Genomic DNA, 17,098 nt, shown 5'->3' with positions numbered 1-17,098 from the left:
TGCTATTATTCTGACATTTCACATTCTTAAAATAAAGTGGTGATCCTAACTGACCTAAAACAGGGATATTACTAGGATAAAATGTCAGGAATTGTGAAAACTGAGTTTAAATATATTTGGCTAAGGTGTATGTAAACTTCCGACTTCAACTGTACTACAGTATATCTCCGATGTATTTATCTCAATTTACACTTGTGATGGCTGCAACTTCAAATTCAAGCCCTAAATTCCTCCGTCCTCAGACACAATACCCTGTTTCTTGTAGATACAGTTGCATCTCTTGGGGAAACGCCTATTTTCATGTACCAGCAGAGTAAGAAAACTTTGAATCTTGGTTAACCCGGAACTAAAATATGCCGTAATTTGGTCAGATGCTTGGTACCATTAATGTTCACGTAGTCTGTCTATGAGATATTAGAACATGTCAGACTCTTGTTTCATTGTCAGTATGTCTGTATTCGTGTAACATGTTATCATAATTTTATTGTCTTTGTAGATATTGACATTCTGTACACTGGCTCTCAAAAGGCCTTGAATGTACCCCCTGGCACAGCACCCATCTCTTTCAATGAAAGAGCATGGTAAGGACTCTGTGTGTATTTGTGTGCATGCGTGTGTGTTGTATGAGTTACAGAAGAAAGAGAGGGATAATTATTGAATTGAGACAAAGTGAATGTTTGAAATTTGAGAAATATGGACTTTTATGCTCCCTCTTGATACCCCATACAGCCAGTGTAGTGTAGCGAAATGCTTGTGCTTCTAGTTCCGACGGTGCAGTAATATCTAACAAGTAATTCCACAACAACTACCCAATACACCCAATTTCGTATTGTCTGAGATTCCCAAAGATTGGAAAGCAGCCGCGGTCATCCCCCTCTTCAAAGGGGGAGACACTCTAGACCCAAAATGATACAGACCTATATCTATCCTACTATGCCTTTCTAAGGTCTTCGAAAGCCAAGTTAACAAACAGATTATTGACAATTTCGAATCCCACTGTACCTTCTCCGCTATGCAATCTGTATTTCAGAGCTGGTCATGGGTGCACCTCAGCCACGCTCAAGGCCATCGATAAGAGACAATAAATACTGTGCAGCCGTATTCATCGACCTGGCCAAGGCTTTCGACTCTGTCAATCACCACATTCTTATCGGCAGACTCAACAGCCTTGGTTTCTCAAATGATTGCCTCGCCTGTTTCACCTACTTCTCTGATAGAGTTCAGTGTGTCAAATCGGAGGGCCTGTTGTCCGGACCTCTGGCAGTCTCTATGGGGGTGCCACAGGGTTCAATTCTCGGGCCGACTCTCTTCTCTGTATACATCAATGATGTCGCTCTTGCTGCTTGTGATTCTATGATCCACCTCTACGCAGACGGCACCATTCTGTATACTTCTGGCCCTTCTTTGGACACTGTGTTAACTAACTTCCAGACGAGCTTCAATGCCATACAACTCTCCTTCCGTGGCCTCCAACTGCTCTTAAATTCAAGTAAGACTAAATGCATGCTCTTCAACCGATCGCAGCCCGCACCTGCCCACCTTTCCAGCGTCACTACTCTGGACGGTTCTGACTTAGAATATGTGGACAACTACAAATACCTAGGTGTCTGGTTAGACTGAAAACTCTCCTTCCAGACTCACATTAAACATCTCCAATCCAAAATGAAATCTAGAATCGGCTTCTTATTTTCGCAACAAAGCATCCTTCACTCATGCTGCCAAACAGACCTTCGTAAAACTGACCATCCTACCGGTCCTCGACTTCGGCGATGTCATTTACGAAATAGCCTCCAACACTCTACTCAACAAATTGGATGCAGTCTATAACAGTGCCATCTGTTTTGTCACCAAAGCCCCATATACTACCCACCACTGCGATCTGTACGGTCTTGTTGGCTGGCCCTCGCTTCATACTCGTCGCCAAACCCACTGGCTCCAGGTCATCTACAAGTCTTTGCTGGGTAAAGCCCCGCCTTATCTCAGCTCACTGGTCACCATAGCAGCACCCACCCATAGCACGCGCTCCAGCAGGTATATCTCACTGGTCACCCCCAAAGCCTGTTGCTCCTTTGGCTGCCTTACCTTCCAGTTCTTTGCTGCCAATGACTGGAACAAACTGCAAAAATCACTGAAGCTGGAGACACATATCTCCCTCACTAGCTTTAAGCACCAGCTGTCAGAGCAGGTCACAGATCACTGCACCTGTACATAGCCCATCTATAAATAGGCCATCCAACTACCTTATCCCCATACTATATTTATTTATCTATCTTCTTTGCACCCCAGTATCTCTACTTGCACATTCATCTTCTGCACATCTACCATTCCAGTGTTTACTTGCTATATTGTAATTACTTCACCACCATGGCCTATTTATGTCTGTTTATTCCATGTGTAACTCTGTGTTGTTATATGTGTCGAACTGCTTTGCTTTATATTGGCCAGGTCGCAGTTGTAAATGAGAACTTGTTCTCAACTAGCCTACCTGGTTAAATAAAAGGTGAAATGAGTATAATAAATATAAAATAAAAAATACACACAAATCTAAAGGGATGGAATAAGAATATTTACATATAAATATATAGATGAGCGATGGCCGAGCGGCATAGGCAAGATGCAATAGACGGTATAAAATACAGTACACACATATGAGATGAGTATGTAAGATACAGTGGGGCAAAAAAGTATTTAGTCAGCCACCAATTGTGCAAGTTCTCCCACTTAAAAAGATGAGAGAGGGCTGTAAGTTTCATCATATGTGCACTTCAACTATGACAGACAAAATTAGAAAAAAAATCCAGAAAATCACATTGTAGAATTTTTAATGAATTTATTTGCAAATTATGGTGGAAAATAAGTATTTTGTCAATAACAAAAGTTTATCTCAATACTTTGTTATATACCCTTTGTTGGCAATGATAGAGGTCAAACGTTTTCTGTAAGTCTTCACAAGGTTTTCACACACTGTTGCTTGTATTTTGGCCCATTCCTCCATGCAGATCTCCTCTAGAGCAGTGATGTTTTGGGGCTGTTGCTGGGCAACACGGACTTTCAACTCCCTCCAAAGATTTTCTATGGGGTTGAGATCTGGAGACTGGCTAGGCCACTCCAGGACCTTGAAATGCTTCTTACGAAGCCACTCCGTCGTTGCTCGGGCGGTGTGTTTGGGATCATTGTCATGCTGAAAGACCCAGCCACGTTTCATCTTCAATGCCCTTGCTGATGGAAGGAGGTTTTCACTCAAAATATCACAATACATGGCCCCATTCATTCTTTCCTTTACACGGATCAGTCGTCCTGGTCCCTTTGCAGAAAAACAGCCCCAAAGCATGATGTTTCCACCCCCATGCTTCACAGTAGGTATGGTGTTCTTTCTTTGTCCTCCAAACACAACGAGTTGAGTTTTTACCAAAAAGTTATATTTTGGTTTCATCTGACCATATGACATTCTTCCAATCTTCTTCTGGATCATCCAAATGCTCTCTAGCAAACTTCAGACGGGCCTGGACATGTACTGGCTTAAGCAGGGGGACACGTCTGGCACTGCAGGATTTGAGTCCCTGGCGGCGTAGTGTGTTACTGATGGTAGGCCTTGTTACTTTGGTCCCAGCTCTCTGCAGGTCATTCACTAGGTCCCCCCGTGTGGTTCTTGTGATCATTTTGACCCCACGGGGTGAGATCTTGCGTGGAGCCCCAGATCGAGGGAGATTATCAGTGGTCTTGTATGTCTTCCATTTCCTAATAATTGCTCCCACAGTTGATTTCTTCAAACCAAGCTGCTTACCTATTGCAGATTCAGTCTTCTCAGTCTGGTGCAGGTCTACAATTTTGTTTCTGGTGTCCTTTGACAGCTCTTTGGTCTTGGCCATAGTAGAGTTTGGAGTGTGACTGTTTGAGGTTGTGGACAGGTGTCTTTTATACTGATAACAAGTTCAAACAGGTGCCATTAATACAGGTAACGAGTGGAGGACAGAGGAGCCTCTTAAAGAACAAGGTACAGGTCTGTGAGAGCCAGAAATCTTGCTTGTTTGTAGGTGACCAAATACTTATTTTCCACCATAATTTGCAAATAAATTCATAAATAAATCCTACAATGTGATTTACTGGAATTTGTTTACTCATTTTGTCTGTCATAGTTGAAGTGTACCTATGATGAAAATTACAGGCGCCTCTCATCTTTTTAAGTGGGATAACTTGCACAATTGGTGGCTGACTAAATACTTTTTTGCCCCACTGTATGTAAACATTGTTAAAGTGACTAGTGACAGTCTTTGTCTCCCTCTAGAGGCTGGAGGAGCCTTGGAGTCACCACAAGGAGGTGTCAGGGTACCTATGGAGGGCACTACAAGTCCTTACACCATGGCAACCCTGCCTCCCTACAAGCTGTGGGTATTGATCATGTTCCGGCCTCAATTAGAAAAGGGGACCATCTTACATAGCTAAACCAAAGGGAACGTTACAAACTACAGGCCACTAAGTATTCTGGTTTAAATGAAGATATGTATTTACAAACTACAGGCCACTAAGCACCCTGGTTGAAATGAAGATATGTATTTACAAACTACAGGCCACTAAGTACCCTGGTTGAAATGAAGATATGTATTTACAAACTACAGGCCACTAAGCACCCTGGTTGAAATGAAGATATGGATTTACAAACTACAGGCCACTAAGTACCCTGGTTGAAATGAAGATATGTATTTACAAACTACAGGCCACTAAGTACCCTGGTTGAAATGAAGATATGGATTTCTCACCTTTCCTGTCAGGTCGTGATAGTTCCCTTTGCTGACATCTAGTGGACATATTGCTCTATTGCCCTCAGCTATGTTTAGACTGTTGTGGTTTGCTGTGATCGAGAGTACAGTACTATCAAATAGATGGCTCTCCTATTCTTACCACTTTGCCCAGTCATATTCAAGGTTAGAACTATCTTTCTAGGGGTTATGATGCTTCTAGCTAAGAGTTGCATTTTTGATAACATATCTACAGTATTTCACTTTTTAATGTGTATAGTTTTGCTTACTAGGTGTTGTCCAATTAATTATGTAACCACTCCCTCTTCAAATCAGGGTTGATTGGAAAAAGCTGTTCAAAAGAGGACATTGTACAGTCGTGGCCAAAAGTTTTGAGAATGACACAAATATGAATTTTCACAAAGTCTGCTGCCTCAGTTTGTATGATGGCAATTTGCATATACTCCAGAATGTTATGAAGAGGGATCAGATGAATTGCAATTAATAGCAAAGTCCCTTTTTGCCATGTGAATGAACTGAATCTCAAAAAACCATTTCCACTGCATTTTAGCCCTGCCGCAAAAGGACCAGTTGACATCATGTCAGTGATTCTCTCATTAACACAGGTGTGAGTGTTGACGAGGATAAGGCTGGAGATCACTCTGTCATGCTGATTGAGTTTGAATAACAGACTGGAAGCTTCAAACGGAGGGTGGTGCTTGGAATCATTGTTCTTCCTCTGTCAACCATGGTTACCTGCAAGGAAACACGTGCTATCATCATTGCTTTGCACAAAAAGGGCTTCACAGGCAAGGATATTACTGCCAGTAAGATTGCACTTAAATCAATAGTTTATCGGATCATCAAGAGCTTCAAGGAGAGCGGTTCAATTGTTGTGAAGAAGGCTTCAGGGCGCCCAAGAAAGTCCAGCAAGTGCCAGGACTGTCTCCTAAAGTTGATTCAGCTGCGGGGTCGGGGCATCACCAGTAGAGAGCTTGCTCAGGAATGGCAGCAGGCAGGTGGGAGTGCATCTGCACGCACAGTGAGTCAAAGACTTTTGGAGGATGGCCTGGTGTCAAGAAGGGCAGCAAAGAAGCCACTTCTCTCCAGGAAAAACGTCAGGGACAGACTGATATTCTGCAAAAGGTACAGGGATTGGACTGCTAAGGACTGGGGTAAAGTCATTTTCTCTGATGAATCCCCTTTCCCATTGTTTGGGGCATCTGGAAAAAAGCTTGTCCGGAGAAGACAAGGTGAGCGTCATGTGTGGGTTTGCTTCTCAGCCAAGGGAGTGGGCTCACTCACAATTTTGCCTAAGAACACAGGCATGAATAAAGAATGGTACCAACACATCCTCCGAGAGCATCTTCTTCCAACCATCCAGGAACAGTTTGGTGACGAACAATGCCTTTTCCAGCATGATGGGGCACCTTGCCATAAGGCACAAAACATCAATGTTTTGGGTCCATGGGCAGGAAACTCCCCAGACCTTAATCCCATTGAGAACTTGTGGTCAATCCTCAAGAGGCGGGTGAACAAACAAAAACTCACAAATTCTGACAATCTCCAAGCATTTATTATGTAAGACTGGGCTGCCATCAGTTAGGATATGGTTAATTGACAGCATGCCAGGGCGGATTGCAGAGGACTTGAAAAAGAAGGGTCAACACTACAAATATTGACTCTTTGCATCAACTTCATGTAATTGCCAATAAAAGCCTTTGACACGTTATGAAATGCTTGTAATTATACTTCAATATTCCATAGTAACATCTGACAAAAATATCTAAAGATACTGAAGCAGCAAACTTTGTGAAAATGAATATTTGTGTCATTCTCAAAACTTTTGGCCACGACTGTAGTATCATAACTTTGTACTTACTCCCTGACAAAGGCCGAGCAGCCGAAATGCTTCAGAGTTTTTAAACTTTGTTTCCATTGAACATGCCATACAAATAAAGGCATTTTAATTAATTATATGAAGAGTGCCTTGGTCCTCCTTTCTTTTTGAGAACTAATGGGTGATTTCATCTTTTCTACCTGTTCAACACTAATAAGGTTTAACCCAAAGGCCGGCAGATGGCAATATTTAGTCATTTCAGCTTACCGTTCAAACGCATTGTATGCGAAACATTTGTATCCCTCATGGACCGGTTGTACCTAAAACGTTATCCATTCAGGCAGCATAAGATTCGTTTTCCTCTTTAACTGTTTTTATGTTGAGAAGATGGAAAAACAGGGGAAATATGCGTACTTTTGTTATGAAGTACAATTTTCTTCAATAGGCTGAGAGAGGCTGGACTGACGGCTTGTACCTGTTTTAAGGCAGGTCCTCACCAGACATCACTGGCAACAACGTCTCCTATGGGCACAAACCCACTGTCGCTGGACCAGACAGGACTGGCAAAAAGTGTTCTTCACTGACGAGTCGCGGTTTTGTCTCACCAGGGGTGATGGTCGGATTTGCGTTTATCGTCAAAGGAATGAGCATTACACCGAGGCCTGTACTCTGGAGCGGGATCAATTTGGAGGTGGAGGGTCCGTCATGGTCTGGGGCGGTGTGTCACAGCATTATCGGACTGAGCTTGTTGTCATTGCAGGCAATCTCAACGCTGTACGTTACAGGGAAGACATCCTCCTCCCTCATGCGGTACCCTTCCTGCAGGCTCATCCTGATATGACCCTCCAGCATGACAAGAATGTCAGTGTTCTGCCATGTCCAGTGAAAGGCCCAGATCTCAATCCCATTGAGCACGTCTGGGACCTATTGGATCAGAGGGTGAGGGCTAGGGCCATTCCCCAAGAAAATGTCCGGGAACTTGCAGGTGCCTTGGTGGAAGAGTGGGGTAACATCTCACAGCAAGAACTGGCAAATCTGGTGCAGTCCATGAGGAGGAGATGTACTGCAGTACTTAATGCAGCTTGTGGCCACACCAGATACTGACTGTTACTTTTGATTTTGACCCCCATCCCCTTTGTTCAGGGACACAATATTCGATTTCTGTTAGTCACATGTCTGTGGAAATGTTCAGTTTATGTCTCAGAGGTTGAATCTTGTTATGTTCATACAAATATTTTCACATGTTAAGTTTGCTGAAAATAAACGCAGTTGACAGTGACAAGATGTTTTTTTTTTTGCTGAGTTTATTTCAAGTACAGAGGAAAGTCAGGGAGGGGAGGACGGCAGGAAGGGACAGAAGAGAGGAGGCTATTTTTACAAGATTAAGGTTGGGACACAGCCAGTTGAATAAGTCCTTAAATGTGATAGGAAAGGATCCAACAGGAAAGTGTGATTATTGCCAGGAAACAGAGACAGTGGAGCATGTAATGCTACAGTGTGGGCAGTATCAGAGGGAAAGGGAGAGGCTGAGATCTGGTATGAGGGAGAATGGGATACAGGAAATGAGTTTAATTGTATATTGAGTAGAACGTCATTAGATATAGCCTCAAATATGTTCTATTTTTTAAGAGCAACGGGGCTGGCAGGATTTCGTTTCTCCCTGTCTCTAGCCCACACTCCAGTACAGTAGGTTGCGGTAATGCACCATAACGTTGGATGCCAACCGCCGATAAACCCCACAGAAGAAGATTCATCTGTGAAAAAGGGGAGCGTCAGTAATATGACAGCCTGAGAATAATATTGTCGCAGTATTATATGCACCATTTCACTGCTTCGCTAAAGATTGGTATTTTCTAACGTAATGACATACTTTGCATAAGACAACCTTGTAATGGCGTGCCCTTTTCACCAGTCAGGTAAGCATTTTTTTTTTTTTTTACAATCTAATTCCAACGGTGAAACATTTTATCCTTGAACTGCTTACTTAGCCTACTCTCTATACATGTATATTCAATGTCAACAGCATACCAACTCGATACAATGTTACTCGATAGATCTAGCTTTACTTTATTTAGTTTTTACAAATAACACTTGCGACATTGCGCTTTATGTAGGTTGGCTATAAGGTTAGATTCATGACATCGATAGCGGCCCAAGAAACACATTTAATACATTTCCTTGTGGCCCTTCTACACTTCAACCATCGGGCGACTTCACTATTCATTTTCTAGATTAAGGTTGACTCAATCGTTTCAAACTTTTGTTTTACTATTGCCAGTTAGTTGATTTAGGGATTGTATATCTATTCGCTCTCTTTAAATGTCATTTGATGCATTTGTTTGTCTCTGACTTGTTTAATCAAACGTGTTGCCGCCAGCTCCTTACAGCAAGGCATGAAAGTGTCCTGAATTAGCCTAGTAGCAAGTGCGCCCAGCTATATCCTGTCCTGAGATTGTTTTCTCGGGCTAAACCGAAGTTATTTTATAACTAACCCAAGATGGACCACGGCCAGTCATTTCCAATGGTAGCAAATTAATCCACCCGATTAGACTACAATCACCCCACTGTAAAAGGTCAATTTTATCACACCATTCATATAGTACGTGTAGTACGCGTAACCTTGGATTGGTGAGTGAGAACTACACATTGTACTGTGTTGGCAGAACAGATGTGGTTAGAATCCCCGAGTTGACAAGATAAAAATCTGTCGTTCTGCCCCTGAACAAGGCAGTTAACCCACTATTCCCCGGTAGGCCGTCATTGTAAATAAGAATTTGTTCTTAACTGACTTGCCTAGTTAAATAAATAAAATGCAAGTAGGTAGGCGAGCCAAGCACAACCTAGTGAGATCCTATTGGCTCGTTCTAGCATAGGTCCACATTTGCTTATTTCCAATAGGGTACCTCTACACTGACGTGTGCTGTGCAATAAATCAATTCGCCCTTGCATTACTTCTGAAGAACGCCAAATTAAAACTTTGGCAAAGGGTAAAGTCTACAAAACGTAGTTCACTCTGTTCATAACATATTATACTGTAGTTTTGGAAACATAAAATGTATTGAGGTCAAATGTTTAATCGATGAGAATTAAACATCCATCTAACGCCATCTTCTCCCACTGCGGGTGTTGTACCGGAAAGCTCCCCCTGCCACTCAATTCTTCATTTTTGCGACTTGCTTGTTAGTTGAGGTTTCTGACCACGTTAGGCTGCGTTTCATTTTTTAAATGTCCTTTGATCATTTGATCGAAGACTCTGTCTTCGGTTTGGCTATTTGTTTCAAGTGTATTAGTCTATAAATAAATGTCTTTGCCAAAATTCGTAGTCTCTCCGTGTCTTATTTGACTAGTCGTTCTAAAATGTGTCTTGGTTGCCTGCATTTTACTCCCTCGGTTTTAATATAACACACTTTAATGATTAATTTCGGTTTTGTTCTATAGAAAGAATTTGACTCTGTTTGCCACAATTTTTGACTCTACCCACAAAATTAAGGAAATTAGAACGGGGGATTTCGGCAAGGCTATTTTCTTGCCTGTGGGTGTCCTATTGAGGTGTTGATGGTGGAGGTGCTGGGGGTGTTCTATTGAGGGTTGATTGGAATAGTGGAGGTGCTGGGAGTGACCTATTGAGGGGATGGTGGAGGTGCTGGGAGTGTCCTATTGAGGTGTTGATGGGGATGGTGGAGGTGCTGGGGGTGTCCTGTTGATGGGGACGGTGGAGGTGCTGGGGGTGTCCTGTTGATGGGGACTGTGGAGGTGCTGGGGGTGTCCTGTTGATGGGGACGGTGGAGGTGCTGGGGGTGTCCTGTTGATGGGGACTGTGGAGGTGCTGGGAGTGTCCTATTGAGGTGTTGATGGGGACGGTGGAGGTGCTGGGGGTGTCCTGTTGATGGGGACTGTGGAGGTGCTGGGGGTGTCCTGTTGATGGGGACTGTGGAGGTGCTGGGGTGTCCTGTTGATGGGGACTGTGGAGGTGCTGGGGTGTCCTGTTGATGGGGACTGTGGAGGTGCTGGGGGTGTCCTGTTGATGGGGACTGTGGAGGTGCTGGGGGTGTCCTGTTGATGGGGACTGGGAGGTGCTGGGGGTGTCCTGTTGATGGGGACGGTGGCCTGGTGCTGGGGGTGTCCTGTTGATGGGGACGGTGGGGACGGTGCTGGGGGTGTCCTGTTGATGGGGACTGTGGAGGTGCTGTTGATGGGGTGTCCTGTTGATGGGGACGGTGGAGGTGCTGGGGTTGTCCTGTTGATGGGGACGGTGGAGGTGCTGGGGTGTCCTGTTGATGGGGACGGTGGAGGTGCTGGGGGTGTCCTGTTGATGGTGCTGGGGGTGTCCTGTTGATGGGGACGGTGGGGGGTGTCCTGTTGATGGTGCTGGGGGTGTCCTGTTGATGGGGACTGTGGAGGTGCTGGGGGTGTCCTGTTGATGGGGAGGGGACGTGGAGGTGCTGGGGGTGTCCTGTTGATGGGGAGTGTGGAGGTGCTGGGGTGTCCTGTTGATGGGGAGTGTGGAGGTGCTGGGGGTGTCCTGTTGATGGGGAGGGGAGGTGTGGAGGTGCTGGGGGTGTCCTGTTGATGGGGAGTGTGGAGGTGCTGGGGGTGTCCTGTTGATGGGGGGAGTGTGGAGGTGCTGGGGTGTCCTGTTGATGGGGAGTGTGGAGGTGCTGGGGGTGTCCTGTTGATGGGGAGTGTGGAGGTGCTGGGGGTGTCCTGTTGATGGGGAGTGTGGAGGTGCTGGGGGTGTCCTGTTGATGGGGACTGTGGAGGTGCTGGGGTGTCCTGTTGATGGGGACGGTGGAGTGTGGAGGTGCTGGGGGTGTCCTGTTGATGGGGAGTGTGGAGGTGCTGGGGGTGTCCTGTTGATGGGGAGTGTGGAGGTGCTGGGGGTGTGGAGGTGCTGGATGGGGAGTGTGGAGGTGCTGGGGGTGTCCTGTTGATGGCCCAGAGTACATTTTTAAATGTATTATTATTTTTCTATTAAGGTTCTTAAACTAAGACAGTGTAATTTAATTTTTTTTTATATATATATAGGAAAGCACGATGGGATGGGTAGCGAGAACAGTAGGAGGCTCTGAACTATTATTGCTGAAATAACCACATCCTTGTGACTAGAGTCTAATCATTCCTGGGGGGGGTTCATCAGGCAAGAAAATAGCCTTCCTGGTAGTGAGTGGCAACGCCAAGCAGATGCTTCACATTTGTACTTCCGGTGAAACATCTGACTGAGTGAATGCTCAAGAATCGCCAAGGTTCAATTCTTGCTGGCTGGCACGCATGTGTTCTATTTTGTATATTTAAATAAAGTATATTTTGGTTGCATATGACCTCGACTATACACCACTGGTTATTTTACTAAGATTTATGACGTCAATAAGCTACTATAACAATGTAAACAAAAACAACTTGTGTAATTGTAGGATCATTTAGTACAACCACTAGCAACATTTAATAGTAAAGCAACGCAACCCGTATGTATAGTGGAGCTGAAGTGGCAAGCGACTGAGTTTTTGTTGTGTGCTCATAGGCTACGTCGACATTGGATACGCACCGTGGTTGTCTTTCTAGGCCTACGCAAATGACTGTCCCCTATATGAAGCCCTTGTGTTCTCCCATAGCTGAGCTGAACCCTGCGCTGCTGGCATTGGACTGGCTTCTCGGGGTCTGGGAGTCCGATGAGCCAGGAGAGGGCTCATTCTCCTCCATACCGCCTTTCCGCTACAATGAGAGACTCCACTTCTCCCATGTGGGCCAACCAGTCATCAACTTCATGTGAGTTGGACTTACAGCTGACTAGTGTACAGCAGGCCTAACAAAAATCACACTACACAAGGAGAGTCTGTCAAGGTTGTGCTTAGCCTGCTATGATGTTTTAAAATCATGTCCTTTCTAGCTCAGTTGGTATAGTAGTGCGCCAGTAATGACCATACATAGTCATGCGTGCATACATTTGACATAAGTTGCTTTAGCGTCAGCTAAATGACTAATTGTTTTGGATTCAACGTCTGGCATAAATGAGTGTTTGGGTCAGGGAAGTTTCTCCTCACCACCTTTACAAGCCAGAATGATGAATAAAGTTATATTTGGATTGACTTTACCTGTTGTCCGTGTGGTTGGTCCTTTTGCAGGTTGGTGTGTGAGACATATCCACAGGAAAGTAGAATTACATAAACTTTTATGCAAAAAAAGATGATTCTGAGATCATTTGCTTTAAATTTCTGAAGTGTCAGCTATTTTTATCTTGAATTTATCAAACATGAATGGGTATTGAGTACTATATTGGTAGAGAACATTTTAACTAGGCTGTCAATAACATTTGGACAAAAATGCAGATAGAACCTTAGTCCCAAGCTCTCTACATGGTAAACATCGCCCAAGGAAATGCTTACTTGCAGGTTCCTTCTTGACAATGCAACAATAAGAAATAACAATAGATAAGAATATTAACAATGGCTGAATAGAATAAATAAATAAATAAAAAAATACAGGAACAATTTTATAGTCCATTATTTAAACATGTTTTGGGGAAGGCAGGAATTGGGGGGCAAGTGTATAGTGCATGTGTGCAGAGACTCAGCAGGTGAACTGGACTGACCAAGTGTTCAGCAGTCTGACAGTTTGTAGATACCAACAGGCTCAGAGACAGTTTCTATCAGACCTCATGCTCCGATACCGTCTGCCTGACTGTAAGGAAGTGAACAGCTGGTGTGTGTGGGGTCCTTGATGATGTGCGAGACTTCCTCGTGCACTGTTTCAAGTAGATGTCCTGGATGGATGGGAACACTGGCCCAGTGACGCACTTCACCCCCTGCTGGAGGGCCTTGCGGTTGTGGACAGAGCAATTCCTGTACCAGGCCATGATGCAACCGGTCAGGATGCTCTTGATGGTGTAGCGGTAGTATTGGGAGAGGACTGGGGGATGGCATGTCAAATTATTTCAGCCACCTTAGGAAGTAGCAGCGCTGTTGCACCCTCGACTGGTGGTGTTGTTGGTCCAAGTCAAGTCCTCAGTGGAAAATGCTTACTAATGCAGTCCTGTTGATGTGGATCCGGGCATGTTCCCTTTGCTTTCTGAAGTCAACAGTCAACTTCTTTGTTCTGCTGATATTGAGGGAGAGGTTGTTGTCCTGGTACCTCAATGCCAGTTCAGTTCCCACCTCCCTATAGGCTGACTCATTGTTGATAATCAGGCCTACAACAGTGGTGTCGTCAGAGTTGGTGTCGCGCAAAGTCAGTCGTGGGTGAACCGGGAGTACAGCAGAGTACTGAGGACACACCTGTGTTAAGAGTAGTGTGGTGGTGTTGTCAACCTCAGCCTGTGGTTTGCCCATCAGGTAGTCCAGGATCCAGTTGCAGAGGGTGTTGTCCAGACCCAGGACTTTGAGCTTGGTGTCAAGCATCATGGGTTAGGATACATGTTGGTGATACTTTGGAAGATTTTGGTTAAAATTAGGGATGCATGATATCGGTAAGCATATTGGAATCTGACGATATTAGAGAAATGTCAACATCGGCCTGATTTCTAGCTTAATACTGATGTCAAAGCTGACGTGCATACCTATATAACGTAGATGTAATGACTGCATGAAAAATACTGCGCTACACAGAACAAAAGCAGAAAAATACTAAGCGCACACTTTCAACAAGTTCAAGTCGAGCAGTCATTTGAAAGAGTGAACAGTTCAGCAAGACAACTCAAAGGCGAAATCAATCGACGCCAAGATAATCGAAATCATTGCACTTGACAATCAACCGTTCTCTGTTGTGGATGATGTTGGCTTTCGCCGACTGGTCGAGCACCTCGAGCCCCGGTACACACTACCAAGTAGACGCTATTTTTCAGATGTTACCCTACCGGAGTTGCACAGTATTGTTGAAACCCATATCCAGGAGCTACTTGCTATGGTCGTCACTGCTATTAGCTTCACATTTGGACCAGCGATATCAGCTCCATGAGCATGCTGAGTCTGACAGCACAGTGGGTCGACGAGGATTTCATACTGAGGAAAACCGCATTGCGTTGCTCAATGTGCTGGTTCTCATACCGCTGCTGCCATTTTAAATGGCATTTGAGATCCTGTTTGAAACTTGAACACACTCCTAGCTCCATTCGAACAACTGACTCGAGAAATGCGTTCATCAACTGCGTCTGCAGCAGACGTGATACCCTCTTTCATGGCATTGAAACACCTGCTCAACAAAACTGCCGACACAGACCATGGGGTTAACTTGCAAAAGTACTCTACAAGTACTCTGTGAATAAGCAATTCGGTGGCATTCTCTCAGAACCTCCTTTACTGTCGCCACCATGCTAGGTACTTCGACGCAAACAAGCAGGGTTTAATGTTACAGCTGGACAAGATGTAAAAGGACACTGAGTGTGTACGGAGGAAGAGGCCATGGACAGAGCTGAAACGTCACTGCTTGACATGTATGATGAAATCCTGATTGAGACTGAACAAATTAAGAAATTGGTTTTGATTGTTTTACTGGTAATAGGGACATGCGTAAAGGCCAACAAACTAACTGTACTAGAATGCTTAAGGCCACTAAAATGTTATATTGGTTATCGGTATTGTTTTTTTTTACAAGCAAAATATTGGTTTTGGCCAAAAATGTCATCGGTTCCTCCCTAGTTAAAATCTCCAGTGACAATATGCTTCCGGATGAGAGGATTCCTGCTGGCTAATGTTCTTGTACTGTTTGTTGAATGCCACCTTTGATATTTGCTTGCGCAGAACCATGTAAACGTGCACAAGTTTGGCCAGTATCTTTGATAGAAACCTCCGCACTTCCAGCGCTTTGAAAAGTATAATTACTTCAACTTTCCTGTGGATGTATTGTCTCTCATTCCTACCTGCAAAAGGACCAACCACACGGACAACCGGTAAAGTACGTTCCAAATATAATTTTATTCAACATTCTGGCTCGTAGAGGTCGAGAATTTCTGATCCAAATGCTAATTTATGCCCCACATGAAATTCGACATTGAGTTTCCGGGCTAGGATGAACGTACAGTGTTATAATAATCACGTGTACATTTATTTCCCCTGTTCTGCAGGTTTAATGCATTCCATGCTGAGAATAAGAAACCTATGCACAGGGAGTGTGGCTTCATCAGAATACAACCAGGCGGCAACAGAGTAGCCTTCATTATAGCACAGAACTCAGGTACGAGACGGTTCAATGCTTAGACCTAGCCTGAACTTACCCTTCAGATCATTTAGAGCTTTCCCAAGTGGGACATGAATCTGCAACCTTTCATCTCCGTTCAACTACGCTATTAAACCAGGTCTGAACCTCTAATCTCAGATAACCCAAATCTGAAGTCTCACGTAATTAGTCAGCGGCTCGATTTAAGTTCTGGTTCCATACGTATTGAGAGAAGAGATGAAAAGCTACTAGAACTGGAGCAGAAACAGAACGAGTTCCACCCTCTCTCTTTGCAAGTTATGGCCAAATGTCCCCTCCAAATGTCGAAAGATGCCAACACTTTTTTTTTTTTGTCCAAATAACCAGTGACAAAACACCAGAACTGCTGCTCATCGTCCCATTAGTTCAACAGATTTGACAGTATCAGTTGTTTGCATTGATCTGTCCATGAGAGATCGAACCTCCTATAAATCTGGTTCTTTACAGGCCTGGTGGAGATTGAGGAAGGAGACCTGACTGGACAGCAGTTAACTCTACACACCCATGCCCTGGCCAGAACCTCCTTCGCTAAAGAACCCCATGTACAGCAGGTGAGACTGCCACTTTCCAGTCTGTTGATACTCTTTTCGATCCAACAGAATTTGGCCTATTTCCCTAATAGATATTCAATGGTTTGTCCAAAAACAACTTACCGCTTTGCTATTTCCTGATCTGTAAATACCGAGGCGCTTAGGACTTGGGCTTAGAAGCTACCTTGTGCCAAGTTGCTTACAACTTTCTGGTTATTTTGGATCTTGACATGTGTTACGTCAAGTTTTACAAAAATTGACAGATCCAATAGTGTTACAGAATTTAACAAGCTCTCTTCCAATTGGATACTCTCTGGTGTCAAGTGCACTACTCTGGTTAAACCACAGTAATTAGGATTTGATGGATTCCTGTTCTCTCCCTCAGATTTCCAGAGTGTTCCAGCTGAGACCGGATGGGAAGCTTGAGCAGACTGTCTCCATGGCGATGGAGGGTGGGCCACTTATGCAGCATTTGCACATCACCTACCGCCGCTCCTCTTGACCACCAGGAGGTGACGGAGTAATAACAAGCACTAGACTTTGTTAATTTGATTTCCTGACCCTTAATTAATGCTGCTCTAGGTTAGTGTTGTGTTTTCTCCCATTGGGGTTTGGGGAGGATAAACCGATTCTAGATGTGGTCATTGTGCCAAGACAGCTGCTTGTGTAACAAGTGATGTTTAAGTGTGTTCAGCCCTTAATTTAATGTTACTATAATCAAGGTGTCCTTCTCAGAGGCTGTATTGAACCCAATGGATAAGTGGAATAAAAACAAATAATCTAATTGGTGATTTCACTCCTGTTTACAG

General features: G+C 44.2%; 1 protein-coding gene across 1 annotated transcript; it reads left to right on the top strand.

Annotated features, from left to right (window-relative positions):
- The first annotated feature begins 8,258 nt into the window (after positions 1–8,258).
- thap4 (THAP domain containing 4) lies at positions 8,259–17,073 on the top strand. The gene is made up of 5 exons (XM_029624152.2): positions 8,259–8,492; positions 12,186–12,339; positions 15,629–15,738; positions 16,207–16,310; positions 16,675–17,073. Exons 1-5 carry the CDS (start codon positions 8,468–8,470, stop codon positions 16,789–16,791), a joined length of 510 nt encoding a protein of 169 aa, XP_029480012.1. The 5' UTR covers positions 8,259–8,467; the 3' UTR covers positions 16,792–17,073.
- Positions 17,074–17,098: the final 25 nt, after the last annotated feature.

The sequence above is a fragment of the Oncorhynchus nerka genome, linkage group LG20, assembly GCF_034236695.1.
Source record: "Oncorhynchus nerka isolate Pitt River linkage group LG20, Oner_Uvic_2.0, whole genome shotgun sequence".
Lineage (NCBI taxonomy): Eukaryota > Metazoa > Chordata > Actinopteri > Salmoniformes > Salmonidae > Oncorhynchus > Oncorhynchus nerka.
Note: the sequence above shows the minus strand (reverse complement) of the source record. Positions and strands in the feature narration are given on the sequence as shown.

Bases quoted from the DNA above. Each gene is read 5' to 3' on its own strand.
- thap4 (XM_029624152.2), top strand. From the start codon at position 8,468: ATGGCGTGCCCTTTTCACCAGTCAG. The intron at 8,493-12,185 runs GTAAGCATTTTT...GTTCTCCCATAG, and splicing joins GTGCCCTTTTCACCAGTCAG to CTGAGCTGAACCCTGCGCTG. The intron at 15,739-16,206 runs GTACGAGACGGT...GGTTCTTTACAG, and splicing joins CATTATAGCACAGAACTCAG to GCCTGGTGGAGATTGAGGAA.